This window comes from Emydura macquarii, unplaced genomic scaffold (assembly GCF_026122565.2).
Source record: "Emydura macquarii macquarii isolate MOO-44397 ecotype Brisbane River unplaced genomic scaffold, CSIRO-AGI_Emac_v2 contig_3240, whole genome shotgun sequence".
NCBI classification, from domain to species: domain Eukaryota; kingdom Metazoa; phylum Chordata; order Testudines; family Chelidae; genus Emydura; species Emydura macquarii.
Window position 1 is genome coordinate 2,878,151 of NW_027133377.1, and position 17,903 is coordinate 2,896,053.

The 17,903-nt window shown below is 37.5% G+C and overlaps 1 protein-coding gene across 1 annotated transcript in view; it reads right to left on the reverse strand.

The window, feature by feature from the left end:
• QSER1 (glutamine and serine rich 1) overlaps nucleotides 1-17,903 on the reverse strand; it is a 73,473-nt gene that overhangs the window by 1,496 nt on the left and 54,074 nt on the right. Inside the window, exons 8-12 of the mRNA XM_067532140.1 lie at nucleotides 16,398-16,609; nucleotides 14,372-14,509; nucleotides 12,624-12,721; nucleotides 5,153-5,305; nucleotides 3,195-3,290 (exon numbers count right to left, since the gene is read on the reverse strand). Coding sequence (XP_067388241.1) covers nucleotides 3,195-3,290; nucleotides 5,153-5,305; nucleotides 12,624-12,721; nucleotides 14,372-14,509; nucleotides 16,398-16,609 — 697 coding nt within the window. The remainder of the gene's footprint in view (nucleotides 1-3,194; nucleotides 3,291-5,152; nucleotides 5,306-12,623; nucleotides 12,722-14,371; nucleotides 14,510-16,397; nucleotides 16,610-17,903) is intronic.

Consider the following 17,903-nt stretch of genomic DNA (forward strand, 5'->3'; position numbering starts at 1 on the left):
TTCCTGGTATCTTAAGAACCTTTTAGCAATTGAACTGGTTATAAGAAATGTCATACATGTGAACAATGCTGTGTTAATTTAACACTCTTAAATATAAGACCCAATAATATAAATAAATGCTAAGACACTATTTTTAAAATATATTTAAAAACATGCCCAATTAAAACGCAGTAATATCTTATTTGCTAGAGCTTGATAACTAGTTTACAATAGATCTGTAGCAATGCAATGCAGGCACGCATAAAAACAGAATTTGTCACCTGATTTTCAAAATTTGCTTTAGGATACTTAATGAGTATACAAATAATTAAAGACCCAAAATATGAAAGAAAGTTCAAGCGATAAACTCCACTATTCAAAAACCTTAATTTTTTCTCCACAAACACAGCATGAGGAAATGTAAAAATAAAAACCAGTTATGTCTTATATTAGGTAACTCTTATTTAGCAAAATTAGGGAGATTGAACTTAAGAAGCAAATGAATTATTATGAACACACAAACATAATTTTTAATTTTAAGTCCCAAACAATTTTTTTGTTAAAAAAAAGTTAAAAATGCTCCAGTGTACATAATATCAACACATCTATAAAAGAGGCAGAATATCAATAGTTAAGTCCTTACCCAGCCATTGCAATCTTATTGTCCAGGGTTTCATGAACCATCAGAATTGAATTCTACTTTTCCTGCTGCACACTCAGTCTAACTCAAACCCCACTTCCTTCCATGGTCCCATCACATTATGCTTCTTTCCCATCCCTCTTTCCCTCCTTTTTATCTTGTTACAAGATAGAAATACTATGGGCATTAGGCTGCTACTGCTGTGGCATTGTGGGCTTGGGGAACTGAGTAGTGGTTTATTAGTGCGTTCAGAGGTGGAACCAAGGCTTTACATGGCCTGGTAGGGGGGTGGGAGTGTGTGCATGTGTGTAAGGAACTCAGCACATTTGCATCAAGGCACTGGCATCTAAGGGCTCTATTGGTAGTTGTGGCCTCAGCTCACGGAAGAGGAAATATCATAGGGAAACCTTGATATGACAATGCCTTATGCAGAGGCAGTGGGCTACCCCTTATCCCTGACTCTCTGCACAGCCACAGACACCCCAACTTTAGGCTCTCCTTCCCCCATAGAATCATAGAATATTAGAGTTGGAAGGGACCTCAGGAGGTCATCTAGTCCAACCCCCTGCTCAAAGCAGGACTAACCTCAGCTATATCATCCCAGCCAAGGCTTTGTCAAGACTCAGCTTAAAAACCTCTAAGGATGGAGATTCCACCACCTCCCTAGGTAACCCATTCCAGTGCTTCACCACCCTCCTAGTGAAAAACTTTTTCCTAATGTCCAACCTAGACCTCCCCAACTGCAACTTGGGACCGTTGCTCCTTGTTCTGTCATCTGCCACCACTGAGAACAGCCTAGCCCCATCCTCCCTGGAACCCCCTTTCAGGTAGTTAAAGGCCGCTATCAAATCCCCCCTCATTCTTCTCTTTTGCAGACTAAACAAGCCCAGTTCCCTCAGCCTCTCCTCATAAGTCCTGTGCTCCAGCCCCCTAATCATTTTTGTTGCCCTCTGCTGGACTCTCTCCAACTTGTCCACATCCTTTTTGTAGTGGGGGGCCCAAAACTGGACACAATATTCTAAACGCGGCCTCACCAATGCTGAATAGAGGGGAATAATCACTTCCCGTGACCTGCTGGCAATGCCCCTCCTAATGCAGCCCAATATGCTATTAGCCTTCTTGACAACCAGGGCACACTGCTGACTCATATCCAGCTTTTTATCCACTGTTACACCCAGGTCCTTTTCTGCAGAGCTGCTGCCCAGCTCGTCGGTCCCCAGTCTATAGCTGTGCATGGGATTCTTCCTTCCTAAGTGGAGGACTCTGCACTTTTCTTTGTTGAACCTCATTAGATTTCTTTTGGCCCAATCCTCCAGTTTGTTTAGGTCACTCTGTATCCTATCCCTACCTTGCAGGGTATCTACCACTCCCCCCAGCTTAGTGTCGTCCGCAAACTTGCTGAGGGTGCAATCTACCCCATCCTCCAGATCATTAATAAAGATATTGAACAAAACCGGCCCCAGGACCGACCCCTGGGGAACTCCGCTTGTGACTGGTTGCCAGCTAGACATGGAGCCCAATCCTAGCTCCAGGCAAGCAGCACACTTCTCTAGTTTCCCGGTCCGGATGGCAGATGGATGACTCCGTCCCCCTTAGGAGGGAGTCCCCGACCACCATCACCCTTCTCTTCCTCTTCCATCTCAAAGCCTTTTCCCTTCAGATCTCCCACGTCTGCTAAAACACCCTGTGTCTCCAAAGTCCCACTCAGGCTATCCTGCAGCATCCCTACTCAAACCTCATGGGTCTCTGAATGTGCCTCTCACCCACAGAACACAACCCTCATGCTTCTGGCTACCTAGCCTGCCTCACCAATGGTTTCTGAGAGGACAGGTGGTTAGTCATGTCATAAAGCAGAAATAACTGCTGGTGTGAGCAGTTTTGTCAGTTAATCTTGGTGAAACTCAATTAGGTCAATAAGTCTACCTTAAAAAAAAAAAAAAAAAGCCTTATGTCCAAAATGTTATCAGAATGTGTGTATCTGAGGGTGCAAAGTGTGTATGTTGGTGAGACAGAGAGAGAAATTTGGAGTTAGTGGGGACTGTTAATGTTTGGTCAGAGGAATTGAAGAACTGGGAGAAAAATAATATTTTTAAAAATTATGTTTTTAAATGTTTCTTCTATTGAAGTTAATATTCTACTTAAAAAATTACATAAAAATCCAGTTGTCCTAAGAAAAGTTACTGTTCCAAATACAGAGGTTAATTTCAATTACTAAAATATGAAAGAAACATTTTTAATCATATTATAAGCTAATGCCAACACAGGCTTCACTGTGGAGTCACTCCCAATACTTCCATAATATTGCTTATCTTAACATATTGTATGCAGAATAGAAAATAATCAACCACTAACGTCAGCTGTTGATTACATTGTATTAGTTGGGAAAAGGTTTCTAACAGCTCCAGAATCATTACAACAGAATCATTGCTTTGTTTGTGTTAGAATTAGAAACACATTTAGCTGCCTCATACTGATGTTTTGATAATGCTGTTATATACAGATTATTTAACTTTCTGCAGTGGTTCTTAATTAATCAAAAATAATGCCACATATAAGAAGCAGAACAAATACTCACCTCCTCTTTACATGTCAGATATATGTGGTATTTGTAATGATGGAGTGAGTGATACAAAGAGTACAACTGTATTTTTTCTGGATCTACAGTAAACTCCTGCAGAGAAAATAGTTATTTTTAGGTGCATTAATGATATTTGTTCCAAGATAAGCTTCTTATTACCAAATGGATCAATGTCAATTTTAGCAATTCAGAAATAAAACGTAATTTTAACATCATGTCTGAAACTGCATCAAGACATATGATACCAAAATGAGTATACCCTTACCCACTTTCCCTTATACCACTTTCCCATGTAAAGTCAATGTCTTCTTTAAAGCTAGGGTTAATAGTTCTTTCAATCATTCTGAATGTATTGGAGAAGTGTTAGACTGCAGTTTTTCATGTATTACTGACATCTCTATAAATAGCAAAAGATATAGCTATTTCTTGGTGTTCATTTCATTTATCAATTTTGTATAGATTTTTTCAGAAGGGCAGGTCTTTGTATTAGGAACTGTGGAAAGAGCTTGCATATATTGCTGCAATAGTTTTTTCTTGCCAAAAATTACAAAAGTATGTGGTATATATTCACTGGCATCTCCTGCATTTACTGAGGTTAGCTGAACCTGTTTTAGGTATGCATGCTAGTGTCCTGTAAAATCTAGTTAAGACTTATCTTGAAAAAGCCACAAATATGAATTGTTTATATTTCTCTCATATTTCTTTTCAATATTCTTTTTAACAATAAGAGACAAAACTCAAATTCTGTCAATGGAGATAAATGGGGAGCTACAACGAAGAATTAATTTTTTTTAGATGTATGGCTTATGATCAAACTTCAGTTTCTCTAATGGAAACATTTATTTTTCCACGTATTGTGTAACAGCTATTGTACAGTTTACTGTAGTAATCTACATCACATGTAAGCAAATGTTAATACTGAAGGCTAAACTGCCCTGAATTCTAGGTAGGGGCAACATGCTGTTGTGCTGTCCCAGAAGCCATCCTGTATTTCCCCTTGGCTCTGGTGGGAGAGGGACAAGGGGAGCGGGAATGTAGCCTGAATCTGACCTAGACTTGGTCTAACAAGTGCCTACCAGCACAGCTGTGCTGCCTGTTACTCTATGTAGATGGGAGGGCTCCTATTTAAGGCGGAGCCCATTTCCTCCTCCTGTCTGTACGAGAGGGGGGAAGCAGCAGTTCCAAGGAGACTGCTTCCTCCTGCTACCTGTGATGTGAGTAGCTAGCACAGGGGAGTAAGAGGTTGTCTTTTACCTCAATTCCTTGCTCTGGCATAGAGGACAGGCCATGCTGGGTATGTCTACTCAGAGATAAAAGATCAGTGGTGTGGCTACAGGTGGCCTGGGATAGCCGACTCAGGCTTGCAGGGCTCAAGCTGTGGGGCTAAAAATTGCTGTATAGAAATCCACACTTGGGCTGGAGCCCAAACTCTGGGACCCTCCACCCTTGCAGGCTCCCAGAGTTCGGGCTCCAGCCTAAGCCCGTACGTCTACACAGCAATTTTTCAGCCCCACATCTGAGCCCTGAGAGCTTGTGTCAGCTGAACTGGGCCAGCCGTGGGTCTTTTATCTCTGCATAGACATACCCAATGTGGCCCTAAATACCTTATTTACATATGCACATGAGTCTGTTATAATAATATTCCACACAACAATTCTTTAATGCATGCCCCATATTTTGCTTACCTATTTGGAATAGAATATCTATAACGGTTTAAGAATGAAAGGAAACAGGCTATCAAGACAAGTGATTTAATATGCTGTAGGTTTCAAATAAATCGGTTATTTTCAAAATTACTTAATTATGAAATATGTTTCAAATGCAACAAAGATTTTAATTTTTTGATAAATTTGAAGAAAAACTAATTATTAACAAAATGCAATTCTTTAGGGTATTTTTTTTAGTATCATGTTAGGAATAAGATGGTAGCAGCAATGAACTTTCTAAACACTTACCTGTGCTAACTTAGTGGTTGATTTAGAAGTCCTCAGTGTTTTCTTGTTGTAAGCTTTACCATTCATTCTGATTTTAGAAACAGCAGGTCCTCCACTTTTTGTTTTAGAATCGCGAGTGATTACTGTTAGTTCAGGGAAGTTTTCCAAAGCACTCTTAAACAGAGCATAAAAGAAAAAGGATTTTGAATTATGCAAAAATTTTATCAAAAGAGAACTTGTCAATCAATCAGATCGCTGGAAAACTGACCACTGTTTTCAGAGAAGTTAAAATATTGAAAACGACCAACCAAACTATTTTATACACAATTCTAAAAGCCTCACTCAGTCAATCAGCTATGAGACAGCTATATAAGAACATACAGAGACACATACACAAAAGTGAGTTGTTTTGATTGGCTTTAAATTTAGTGTCTCAAGGGAATCAGGCCCTTTCAAATATCTCAGCTGTCATCTTTCCTTCCTTCATTAAAAAACTAGCCAGGAATCCAGCAGGCAATTTGTGTTGCTTACAATTCTTTATTTTACTTTACATGCTATTGCTCCTTCCATCCAAGAATCTGTAAGTGATTTAAAAATATCAATGAATTAGACCGCAACACACCTATGAAGTAGAGAAGCATTATTATGCTAACTTTACAGATGGAGAAACTGAGACACACACAAGTTTTACAGCAAAGCACCTCTGTGTCAAACAGCCAGTCTGTAAAAGCCAAGAATAAAACCTAGGCTTCTATTAGTCAGAGAAGGGCACACAAATGAAAAATAAGTTAAAGAGGGACAAAGTCAAAGCACTGGCAGTTACTAGAAAATTGGAATGGGGGGAAAGGACAGTAAAAAGCAGGCCCCTAAAATTTTAAGAATAAAGAAGGAAACGGCAGTAGTTAAATAGCCAAAGGGGTATGATGTATCCTCTAAAAGTGTCTGACCACCCTCTGTCCCTTCATATACATCCTTTCCTTGACCTAGGCCCTCTTTAAAGGAAAACAAAAAAACCTGAAAACCCTAATTAAGTTTTAGCAGTGCCTTCTTCTTTCCCCTCCTTCCCAAATCTATTAGCAGCATCTGAGGCAACCCTTATTGCCGAAACCCAATTAATTCTGTACTTTCCCACATTTTCTTCAGACAGATTTTATTAATCATAAAATTTGGTTCCATGTGGAGTAGTGAACCATATGCACCATAAAAAAACCCATAGCTCTCTAAAGGCCATAGAAATAATGTATTGCTGCAGCATGCTGTTTTGTTTTGATTACTTTTTAAAATGAGGGTCCATCCACCTCATTTTACGTAGGGGCACCAAAAAGCTGGAAAACAGTAGGGGCTTTTGGGCACTCCTGACTTGAGTCAGTCAAGCTACTGACTTGGAGGTGAATGGCAATTAGATGTAGCAGTTTTCTCATTGGCCTTTCAGTTCCCCTTTTTGTAACATGCTTTTGAAGGTCTCTCTCACCAATTTCCAAAACAAACAGGAGAACAAAACAAACAAACTTCCTACAATTAATTAATTCCCTTGATAGCGGAGTACAAAGGATTGTATGAGCAGAGACACACAACTGTCCTTTAAGTTCAGGTTGTGGTAGCTCTAGAACAAAATGTAAAGTGAAACATAGTAACTTTCCTTTGCTGAATGTTTTCTTGTTAATTAATAATGCTTTTGAAAGTGTCCTGCAGGCCCCTATTGTTGTAGTACTGCCAATACCACATCTTCAAAAACCACAAGTGAGACCCCAAAAATCCATGCAAGTGGCATAAAATTCCATGCAATTTTTTAAAATAATATATTTTCGTTTATTTTTAGTTGCCTTCTGATGTATTTTAGGATTCATGTTTTCAAACTTTTCTCTGCAACCATGAGGACTAGAAATATGTTTTAAAAGAAAAGCTGAGATTCTCATGTAATCACATGAATCCAGGAGCTGGAGCTTTAAGAAAAGTATCAAATGTTCCAAGACTTGCAATGAAATCATGACTGCTGGCAACACCCCTGCTGGTCCCAAAAAATGCAAGGCCTCCACGCCCGGAACATTGCTGCTGCTTTAGTTAGAGAATATGACAGAATGTGTACTGCATGCTTTAGAACCCTGAAACTCTTCATCTAGAAGATGGAATGACTACGGTGTTTAAATTAACACCTATGCCTGTACCAGAAAATTGTACTGATTTTAATAAACCAGTCTGTAAACTGGTTTATAATTAAATTGGTGCACCTCCTAGTGCAGACACTCTTATTTTGGTTTAGGAGAGCCTTAAGGCCAGTAAGAATAGGTATTAGCAGTCACGTTTTACAGATGGAGAAACGAAGAGTGGTGAAGTAACTTGGCCAAAGACATGCAGTAAGTGACAGAGCCAGGATTAGAATTTAGGGGTCCCAGCTCCCAACCCAGAACTCCTTCCTCTAGATTGCTTGCTGGTATAGCTATTCTGGCACTAGTGGAAACACAGTGTAAATCAATAAAAGGAGTTCAGCAGGCATAGCTACATTATCTCCCTTAATTACATTAGCTATGCTAAAAGAAGCAATTTTCTGTTGGTATAGTTGCCTCTACACCGGGAGTTTTGTCAGAATACCTATGTCAGTTAGGGGGTGTGATTTTGTCACACTCTTAGCTAATACAGCCATGCCAGCAAAGCTTTGCAGAGTAGACTAAACCTTAATTACATGGGAAAGAGTACCTAGAGTTCATTTTTAGAGAAGGTTTGGATGTATAGAATTTCACATGAAAGAAGTGTTGTCACGACATTTACAACCAATGGCTATGGATATCATCATTGTGTTATAGATACAGCTTGAGATATGTTAACATTTATTAATCCAGCAAAGCACAAGATCATTTCTGAGACATATACTAACTAAATGGTGGTGTATTTTATTTTTATTAACTTCAGGTTTGCATTGTGTTAAATGAATAACACCTTGTTGCACAAGTGTAGAATTATTTTAACAACTATTTTTAAAAGTTCCATTGTTATGTAATCTTACTCTCATTCAGAGAGAGTATATTTGCTTAACTGATTGTATTCCTTTACTTGCATAAATTATTGCATTAATCAGGGAAATGTAACTATAACAAATCACAGGAAAGAATTGAGCATACAGTTAGACTTACTGCTGCAAGAAATTAAGGGGTTAAATGTTCCAATTAAAACTAATGGTGCCTTATATAGTCTACAGCTGATAAGATGAACTTTTTCATAAACAGTTACAGAATTCAAGGACTCTCCTATCCAGACTCCTACAGTTTCCAGGCACCTGGTACTGTGTCCCTGAAAACAAAATGTGCTTAATTAATGTTTTACACAGATGAATTACTTTTCCCTCAGTAAAAATCTCAGGAGGAAACTAAAAATCCATGTGCAAAAGAGATTGTTGCATTTGGTACTAGTCAGCTCAAGTGACCAAAATATAGATTAGTTATAGCAGCAGCCTTCAAGCCTTAAGAAAAATGACTCTAGCAGATTGTTTTTTCCTCCATGAATTAAATTTTCTACCTGTTATAGGATTCTCTGTGGAGTTTCACTGCATTCTGTGAATTTCTGTCTTTTGCAGGACATCCTACCTCATCTGTCACTGGTTCAAAGTTATTGTCTATTTCTATTGAATAAATAGACTTCAAACAGGAGCACTGACTCAAAACAGGACTAGTTTTGAATTGGAAGAAGGAGGAGGAAAATACTAGTCATTTCCAAGTTCTGGTGGGTCAAGAGGACAAACTATAAATCAAACTTGCTCAGTGGAGAGAGCCAGATGACTTTGAATGGTGAGTACTTTACAGAAAATTAAACTTCCAAGAAATGAAACATGGTTGATATTAACTAACAAACAACATTTGGAATAAATCTAATCCCTTTCCAAATACATAAACTAGTGAGTTTCAGCTAAGAGAATGAAACTTAATTTACAGCTGAAACTAAAGCAGAAAGAATAGTTTAATTGTGTTTACTGAAATAAGATTATAACCAGACAGTGTGGGATTTTATAGCTGTTAGAACTGTGCAGGAAAATGTATAGACAAAGCTACTGATTGGATCATTGATTGGTGATTTTACTGTATAATTTGTTACGAATTCTTCATTGAAATATTCCATATTGTCCATTTCAGTTTTAATTAATAATAGGTATATTTACCATATATGGTTATCAGTACAGAGCATTAAAAAGTATGCAAAAACTAAGGGTGCTCATGAGTAATCTAAGTATTTCCATCTATTACCAGTTGATTGCCTAGTCTGAATCGCTAACACCTGAACTGCTCATTTTATCAACATTATTATAGAAACAGGCTTTCTTGAATTAATTAATGAATTAACCTGCATTTAAAAAGCATAAAACCTATTTGGCATCAAACCAGGACAGATGTTCATGGTAGGAAACTAACCTTTCATTCCTATAAAATTGCTAACACAAACTTGATATGGGTTTGTGCTTCTGTACTAAAAATGTAGACATACTAACATTACACCAGCCATTTTACAATCACATGCCTGATCCTGCAAACTGCTCCATGTGAGCAGATCCCCATTTACTTCCATGCAGATCAGACTGTAGGACTGGGCCTAAGTTATCTGATTTAAGAGACATAATTTATTTTATTGGGTAAGCAGAAAGCAAAAGCTTCTTTATACAGTTGGAAATTGCAACGTAGTAGAGTGAGTAAGTGGATATAATTACATATATAACTGTGACAATCTTCTGTATGCTAAAGATGCTTTTTTTCTAATTGGGTGTATTGATCAGCTACAGAAATATTAGTACAGTGGGCATCAATTAAGTGTCGTTACGTCCCTAACTCACTGTAAAAACAACAACAAAAATGGAAGCTCAGGGTCAGTTAAACAGACCGTCTATATTTATTATGGGAAGTATTAGAGCGATTTAGACATGCCCAGGAACTGTGCTGCTGCCAGCAGGGAGCCACAGAGGGACACTGGGAAGTACCACTTCTGCAGAGAAAAGCTTTTCAGCAGTGATGGGGGGGGGGAGAGAGAGAGAGAGAGAGAGAGAGAGAGAGGGAGAAGGGGAAGAGAACACGATTATCCTTCCTGCCCCAAAATCCTAGATTGATGAAAGGATTAAAACAGGACTGGTGCCTACAACAGGTCTGATTAAAAAAATCAGTTTAAAAAAATCTGATTTTAGTGAAAATTTAAATTAAATACATTTCTTTTAAAATATAAACCTATTTAAATTAAATTAAATGAAATTATGTCAGCCTATGTTAAGGTTTAAACTTACTAGAATCTATTAAAATAATTTAAATTAAATAAAAAAAACAGTATTAAGCAATATAAGTTTGCTGTGAAAGTTTTAAAGAAAGTAAAACCACTGAACTGATGGAAGTCACTGGCCAAACACCTGAAACCAGAGCTTGATGAAGTGCTAAACCAGCATTTGAAAGCAGAAGTGCTCTTCTTCAGGTGCCGAGTGTATATTTACCTATTTTCAGTTTATTTAACTAATTCAGTTCAATGACTATTCTTTCAAGGTTAAGAAACAGATTGAGAGTTGAAAAAGCTGAAAAGTTTGTTTTTCTCTTCCAATTGATGAATAAAAACGAAGTGAGAGAATCCTAGTTCTTAAGTCCTGACGGACATGGTGACCAGAAACAATTAATTCAACTCACTAACTACAGATACTACTACTTTGTTTAATAAATCAATTTTAATATTCTACCTGTTACAGATACCATTTGACAAAACCTTTTTTTTTCTTATGCAGCCAGCACTTGTATGGTAATTAAAGTAATTTATTTAAGTAATAAAAAAAATCTAAATATTTTTAGTGCATTTGTAAAAATTCCAATTTCTTCAAATAAAGCTTGACAAAAATCAAGAATTAAAAAAAAAAATCATCTAGTATATAAGAAATGCACCATTCTAACATAGTAAAAAAGTGAAAACTAAGAATCTAAATAAATTTATGTAAAGCTATGTGACAGCTTAAATAAAAGTATATAGATATAGTGGGTCTTTTAAGTTACCAAAAAGAAAGTACCAAAAGCTATACGTAGATGTAAATCAACGTTTCAATGGTTACCTACTAATAAAAACCAACCTTTCTTTAGGAAATTGATTGGAAAGTGCAAATACAAAACAAGATTAAAACTGATTATTTAAATCAATCCACCCTGGTCAACAATCCCTTCATGCCTGGAACAGAAAGCCATGATGCCACCACAAGATAGACAGGGGAATCAGGTAGGGAAAAACCACCCCTCTAACATATTTAGCATAAGGGGGCAGAAATGGCACTAACGTTTAGATAAGTATGCACGCAACCCCAGAGACAGGCAGGTAAGGTAGGTAGGTAGAGAACAAACAACTCCTTAAAAAAAAAAAAAAAAAGCCTCAGTCCTGTGGGCAAGGACAGACTGGAAAAGGTAGGGCAGGATAGCTGCAGCCAGTTTCACTGATGCTGGAAACTGCCTGCTCAGGATTTTATGTCCCTGACTCTCTCTGCTGTCTGCACAGAGGGCTGCTCCAGTGCTTCTTTCTTCACAGCTTTTGAGGTCAAAAGAGATAATTATGATCATTTTAAACCTCTGTGGTGATTTGGCTGGGAAGGGAGAGAGAGAGGGCAAGAGACTAACCTACTTCCTATGCTTTACCCACAGTGTTTCAAGGGGTTGTTTTGGCATGAAGGAGAAGCAGCACTGTGGACAGTCTTGCTTGTAAATAACCAGGAGGTCAGATCCTGGATAGCCAGTTTCAAGCAGCAGTGAAATTAGCCTCTGTTCTCTTTGCCTCTCCTTTAAAATCTATCCCTATACCCCTGCTTATCTTAGATGGGTTATGAATAACTGTTTAGGACGGGCAGAATAGTAGATGGCACAATAGCCGGTCTTGCTCATTGATATAAAAGTTGTGGGATGGTGTTGCTGATGTTTCTTGTTGCTGACCCATCCCACAATAATTTCCTGTCCACTGTTTCAAAGGGTGAGGCACAGTGCGGTTGTCTGACTCGCTCCTTCACTCGGGACTTTGATTGTGAAAGGGTGCTTGACTGTTTCATCTTCCCCAATCCCTCAACTCTAGCTCTAGCGAGGCCTGGTGCTGCTCTCTGCACCTCATGACAGCTGAAGAGCTGGAATGTCCACACCAAGGGACAGTTATTTTATGGAAAAGGCTTTTGCCACAGTTTATTAAGAAATACAGATATACTTTTAAAAAAAAAAGCTCCCAAGGGACAGAAATTTGATTTTCTGATGAGAAACTTGAGAGGCTTAGAAGAGAAAATGCTTTAAAATGAACATCAAAGTTTGGGAAGTAAAACTGAACTTTAAGCTCTACAGCAGAAACATCTCTACCACAAAATGTTCGTTAACTGGAATATACTAACACTTAATTCAAAGTGTTTCTCAAATCCACATTCCGTTCCTGTTACAAATTTTGCCTTCTCATTGTACACTTGTATATAATTAGTTACTTGTTTAGGACTTTGTTTTAAATAAGCTGAAATTTTAAAAGGGAATACCTTGAATGTATGATCCAAACGTAACTTGGAAAGGAGTCTTTTCCTGTTGTCATTCAGCATGCCATCAATTTTTCTCATGTGAGGCAAAAGTAGCTCATCTGAAAAACATGAAAAAATATATAATAGTTAAGTACAGATGAAAGGTAATTATTTACGTAAAACCCTTACGCCAGCTGGGCCACTTAACCCTATTTATGAGCATAAAATAATCAAAATAAAAAATAATACATTTTGCTCATATACCCTAGCTTTAAATTACATTTACATATATATGTGGCCCAGCTTGTATTTATTATAGGTGGAGATAGTAGCACTCCCTATTATTAAAGTTGCCCAACACTTACCATTATAAATAGTTATACAATTGCATAAGAGATGTTAGAACCTAGGTAGCAAGATAGGTGGCCACTGGTCCTTGAGAAGATTGTTCATTAGCTGCTAATTTGTGGCTCAATCCTGCAGTTTTTACTTGCATCAGCAGTCCCAATGCCTTCATTGGGACTATTGACGTAACAGCTGCAGGACTGTGTTCTTGGTGTAAAGAGAGAGAGGGAAGAGTCTCAAACAGGAAATTGCTTTTGAAATATGGATAAACTAAAATTAGTAGCACAGAGCCCCATGTCGCAGAGCTATATACCACATGAATCCCAAGCTTTTTATCAGTGTCTCAAAACTAATGCCTTCTGTGTTAAATTTTCAAGAGAGAGAACTGTCCTGAGGTTTGTTTGCTACAGCCCACTCTAGTGCATAGTTCTAACATGATGAAATTCAAATGACAAGCCCATCAAACAGCAATTCTCTTGAAGACAAACTGGACATATTTGTGTTCAAACACCAATCTTAAACCCAAACTCCAATTACTGCACAGCTCAGAAATCAGAACTTCATAAAGCAATGAGTATGTCTCTGCATGAAAAAGTAGGCACACATTTGAAACTACGAGAGTCCTGTAGCACTTTAAAGACTAACAAATTTAATTTCTGCAGGCTGTAACCCACAAAAGCTTATGCCTGCAGAAATTAAATTTGTTAGTCTTTAAAGTGCTACAGGACTCTCGTTGTTTTTGCTGTATACAGACTAACACGGCTACCCCTCTGGAACATTTGAAACTGTTTTTATTAAAATTAAAATTTGTAAGCTTGTAACTGATGATGGTGATCTTGATTTTTAAAAAGTGAGGATCACTGGTAATGCTAACAGCAGAGGGGTCCAATGTAACTAGCTGACAAACCACTCCCTCTGATCTAGTTTAAACTTTAAAACAATCAGAGTAATACAGGAATATTTTAAACAAAACTTAAAGTTAAAATAATTTCTCCGTTAAATTCTGAGCTCATGAAAGTCATGATGTGATGAAACTGGAATTTGGAGCAAACTGGTCAAACACCCTACGGCAGCAACACTACAACTCTGGCCACTCTATTGTGGCAATAATACCATTTGCTCTGAAAATCTCCCTGTTTAGAACTTTTAGATACTGAGAAAATACAAACTCAAAACACTGCCTGATGTGATACCAAAGTATGCTGAATCTAGGAAAACAGGAATTTGGGGCAACCTGAAACCATTACAAATTACACAGAGTACATTACTTGCATCAGAGCGTAGGTTAAGGTACTGCTGTGAAATAAGAAGAGTTTTCACATTTGCTTTATTAATAAAAAAAAGTCTGTACACCTTAAAATAAAAAATCATCATGGGAAAAAACAAAGCAGAGCACAAAGAAATTCATGTGAAACACACTGTACCATTGCTCTTTTCCAAGGCTTGCATTGTATCTGGATCTAAGGCAATGCTAACGAGCAGCTCCATGTAACTCTTAAAGGTCTCCTTCATAGCTCTTGTGTTCAAAAAGCGAGTGAAAAAGGGAGATGGAGGTTCAAGTTCTGAAAAATAATTGAAATACAATTAATGCTTTCTCTCTCAGATATTCTGTAAATATTTGTATATTAGCATGTTTCCATTTTGAAATAAAAGGCTTTCATTGTTAAAACACGAGCGACCTCTAGTGGTATCCCAAGTGTCTATTACACATGTTATTTCTTAATAGAAATAATGTCAAACTGCCCAAGCACCAAAACAAGCAAGGTTTATAGGGTATCAGAGAAGCAATATTTCAGCGGGCAATATTTCTCAGAAAGATGCAAAATTATCTGCATTATCAGCATTTAGATACTCTGGTTATAGATGCCTTTGAAAAAATCTAAGGCAGACAAATATCTGGAGAAAAGGAATATGAAATATTCCTATCAATCAAATTTAGATTAAACACCAATTTCTAGTGGCAACTTAGACATTCCCTGAGACCAACTGATTCAGCTGAGTCAAAGGGTAAAATGTTCAAAAGCACCAAAGTCACTAAGCATCATAAATACCATTAAAAATCAATGCCATGTTTTCATGAGCTCATGAAAATATGTATAACCAGTTACATTAGCAAACAGCTACCGTCAGTTTCCAAGATATTTCAGAAGTTTTGTACACAGCAGTTTAAATCATGCATGTGTTATACAGAAGTCATTAACACTTCTAAACTTAGTGTTTGCTCAGCTTCTTGAGGCACTTTATTGGCTCTAATATGCAATATTAGAATTTGCAACAAACTAGGTAGTGACATTACTCCACTCTGTCAGGTTTCCAAGTTGCCATGGGTGGCTGTCACCACCAGAGTAGCCCTTACTCTAGTAAAATGACTGCTGTATGTGCTAAAGAGATTGGAATCGTGATAAGTTAGCTCAAAAATTAAAGTTATTTTTAGTTGATGCCTTCAGCATAGGGTCTCTAGAATATTAGCAGTAACTTATCTGTACTCTAAATGCAGGGCCAATGTGCCTTGGAAATCCAGTGATACAGGGTGAGGCTGCTGCCAAGTTTATCTTCAAATGCATGCATTCAAATGCAATAAATTGAGAAAAACAAGCAATAGAAACTCTCTCAAGATAATCTTTCTAAATATGGTACAAACAACCTTTGAAAGAGTTGGTCTACACACAAAAATGATGGCAAAAAATGGTATCTCAGGATTCCATTATTATTGTGTGAACAACTCCAGATCAAATCTGGTTGCTTTTTCTGTCAAAAGAGTTTTTTTTTTTTTTTTTTCTAACTGGCAGTTGTGCAAACTCAACATGCACCTGAAAATCAAGCTGTTTTTTGTTCTGGTTTATGCATCACCAACAATAATAAAGATTCTATGCATCCAAATTCTGCCCACTTTTACATCCATGAAACCTCATTGCAGACAGTGAGTGTCATAGATGTAGTTGGCAACATAGTAAGGCACTTTAATTGGAAATTGGTAAGCAATTCTGTTAATGAGGCATGATCCAGATTAGAATCAGATTCTTTTCTTTTAAATCCTGGCTCTGCAAGACTTAAAGGAACAAAGTATTAAAAACGTATTTTCCAAATTCAAGTAAGAAAATACGACTCTGAATACACACAAGAAACAGATCTGGTAATATTAAGCTGTATCATTCTTACATTATCACTCTTTAAAGCAGAACTGCATTCTGAAGCAACTTTGCAAAATCTGCCCTCTTGCAAAAGGAGAGTAAAATATTAGATTTTTAATAACGTTAATCATTGTGGTAAAGGGCTGGAAGAATAAACTTTATGTGGAAGGTGTTAAATTTTCATGACAATTTTGCACATCTACCTTGTAAGGGAATTTTGCAGATCACACAACATTTACACTATATTTTATATACTTATGGTTTCACTTTAAATCCAGTTATAAACAAATATAAAGACTGACAACAGAGCACCACTCACCATCCTCATCACTCTGGGCTTCAGGAGAAGAATCAGACTGGGAAGATGAAAATTCTTCTTTCCATTTTTTCCGTTTCTTTGGTGGTGGTTCAGCCTTTATCTTTGGCTGTTTAGCTTTGGGTTTCACAGAAGAGACTTTCGTTGTTGTAGTTTTTGGTGCTGGAGGATCAGGAGCTTTGCTGGTGCTATTACTTGGTTTGTAATGAATGGTTCTGCAATATTACCATGAGTAGTTTTATACATCATCAAAACAATCTCACACAAGATCTAACTTTAATAAAAAGAATTATGGTACTTTTTGTGAGTCATGAAAGTTTATTTCATTGCATTCTAGTAGGATCGCTTTAATTAATAGTTAGCACTCAGCTTTAAATCTTTGAAGTGATGTTAAACAATTAATTAATCCTCAACAGTCTGCAATTAAGTAGTAGTAATCCCATTTTGCACATCGGTAAACTCTCTTGTCCACGGTTATATGGTGAGTCATGGAAGAATTTGGGAGCTACAGGCATATTCCAATCACTATTTTACTAAGATATTCATGGTCATATTAACCTTGAATATCTGTTGGAAATTCTACAACCCCTTTTGGCAGACTATGATTAAACAGTTAAGAAAGATAGTAGAATCTAATACAAATGAACTGTACTTCAATTTCACAATCATATATGAATGTGTGACATTCTGTATTCCTTACTGTGTGAGGTTTAATGTAATGAATGAGAATTTTATTTTTTACCCTCTCATCGCTACCCCAGTAATTTGCTTGGCTTGCTGTAAAACAATACATTGCAATATTTAAAAACATTTAAATATAAGAAATAAAATAAAACAAAACCACATTTCTAAAAACTATACAACAAAAATTAGAGGAATTAAATTTAATACAATGAATAGTCATCACACTCAAATGAGAGCGAAAAGTTTCAGACCTAGCGCCCTCCACAAAAGCACAATCATGTGATTACTAGAGCCCTGCACGGATATAAATATGCGGATCCGCATGCGAAAGAATAAATTTTTATCCGACCCGCAATCAGCCCTCCCTCTTTTAGATGTATCCATGTGCCCACTGCCAATCAGCTGTTTTCAGTCAGCCACCTGCATCAGCTGTTGAGCCCCTGTTGCCCCAAACAGACGATCAGCTGTTAATTCTGACTGCCGCCTAACAGCTGATCAGCCCCATGCACTGCCTAACAGCTGTTCAGCCCCAGCTGCCCCCTATCAGCTGATCAGCTGTTTCAGAAGTCACAGAGTCCCAGAAGTCACAGAGGTCCCGGAAGGTCTATCCACGACCTCTGTGACCATCCGGTCCGCGATCTGCAAAAAATGGTCCACAGATATGCGGATATCCACGGATGTAAGCAGATATCCACGGATTTGCAGGGCTCTAGTGAGGACTTAAAATGCAATGGTGTAATCCCTCGGGGGCAGGTGAATCAGTACAAAACCCATCAGAAGGAAGTTCAAAGAGGAAATCTCAAATATAGAATCATAGAAATGTAC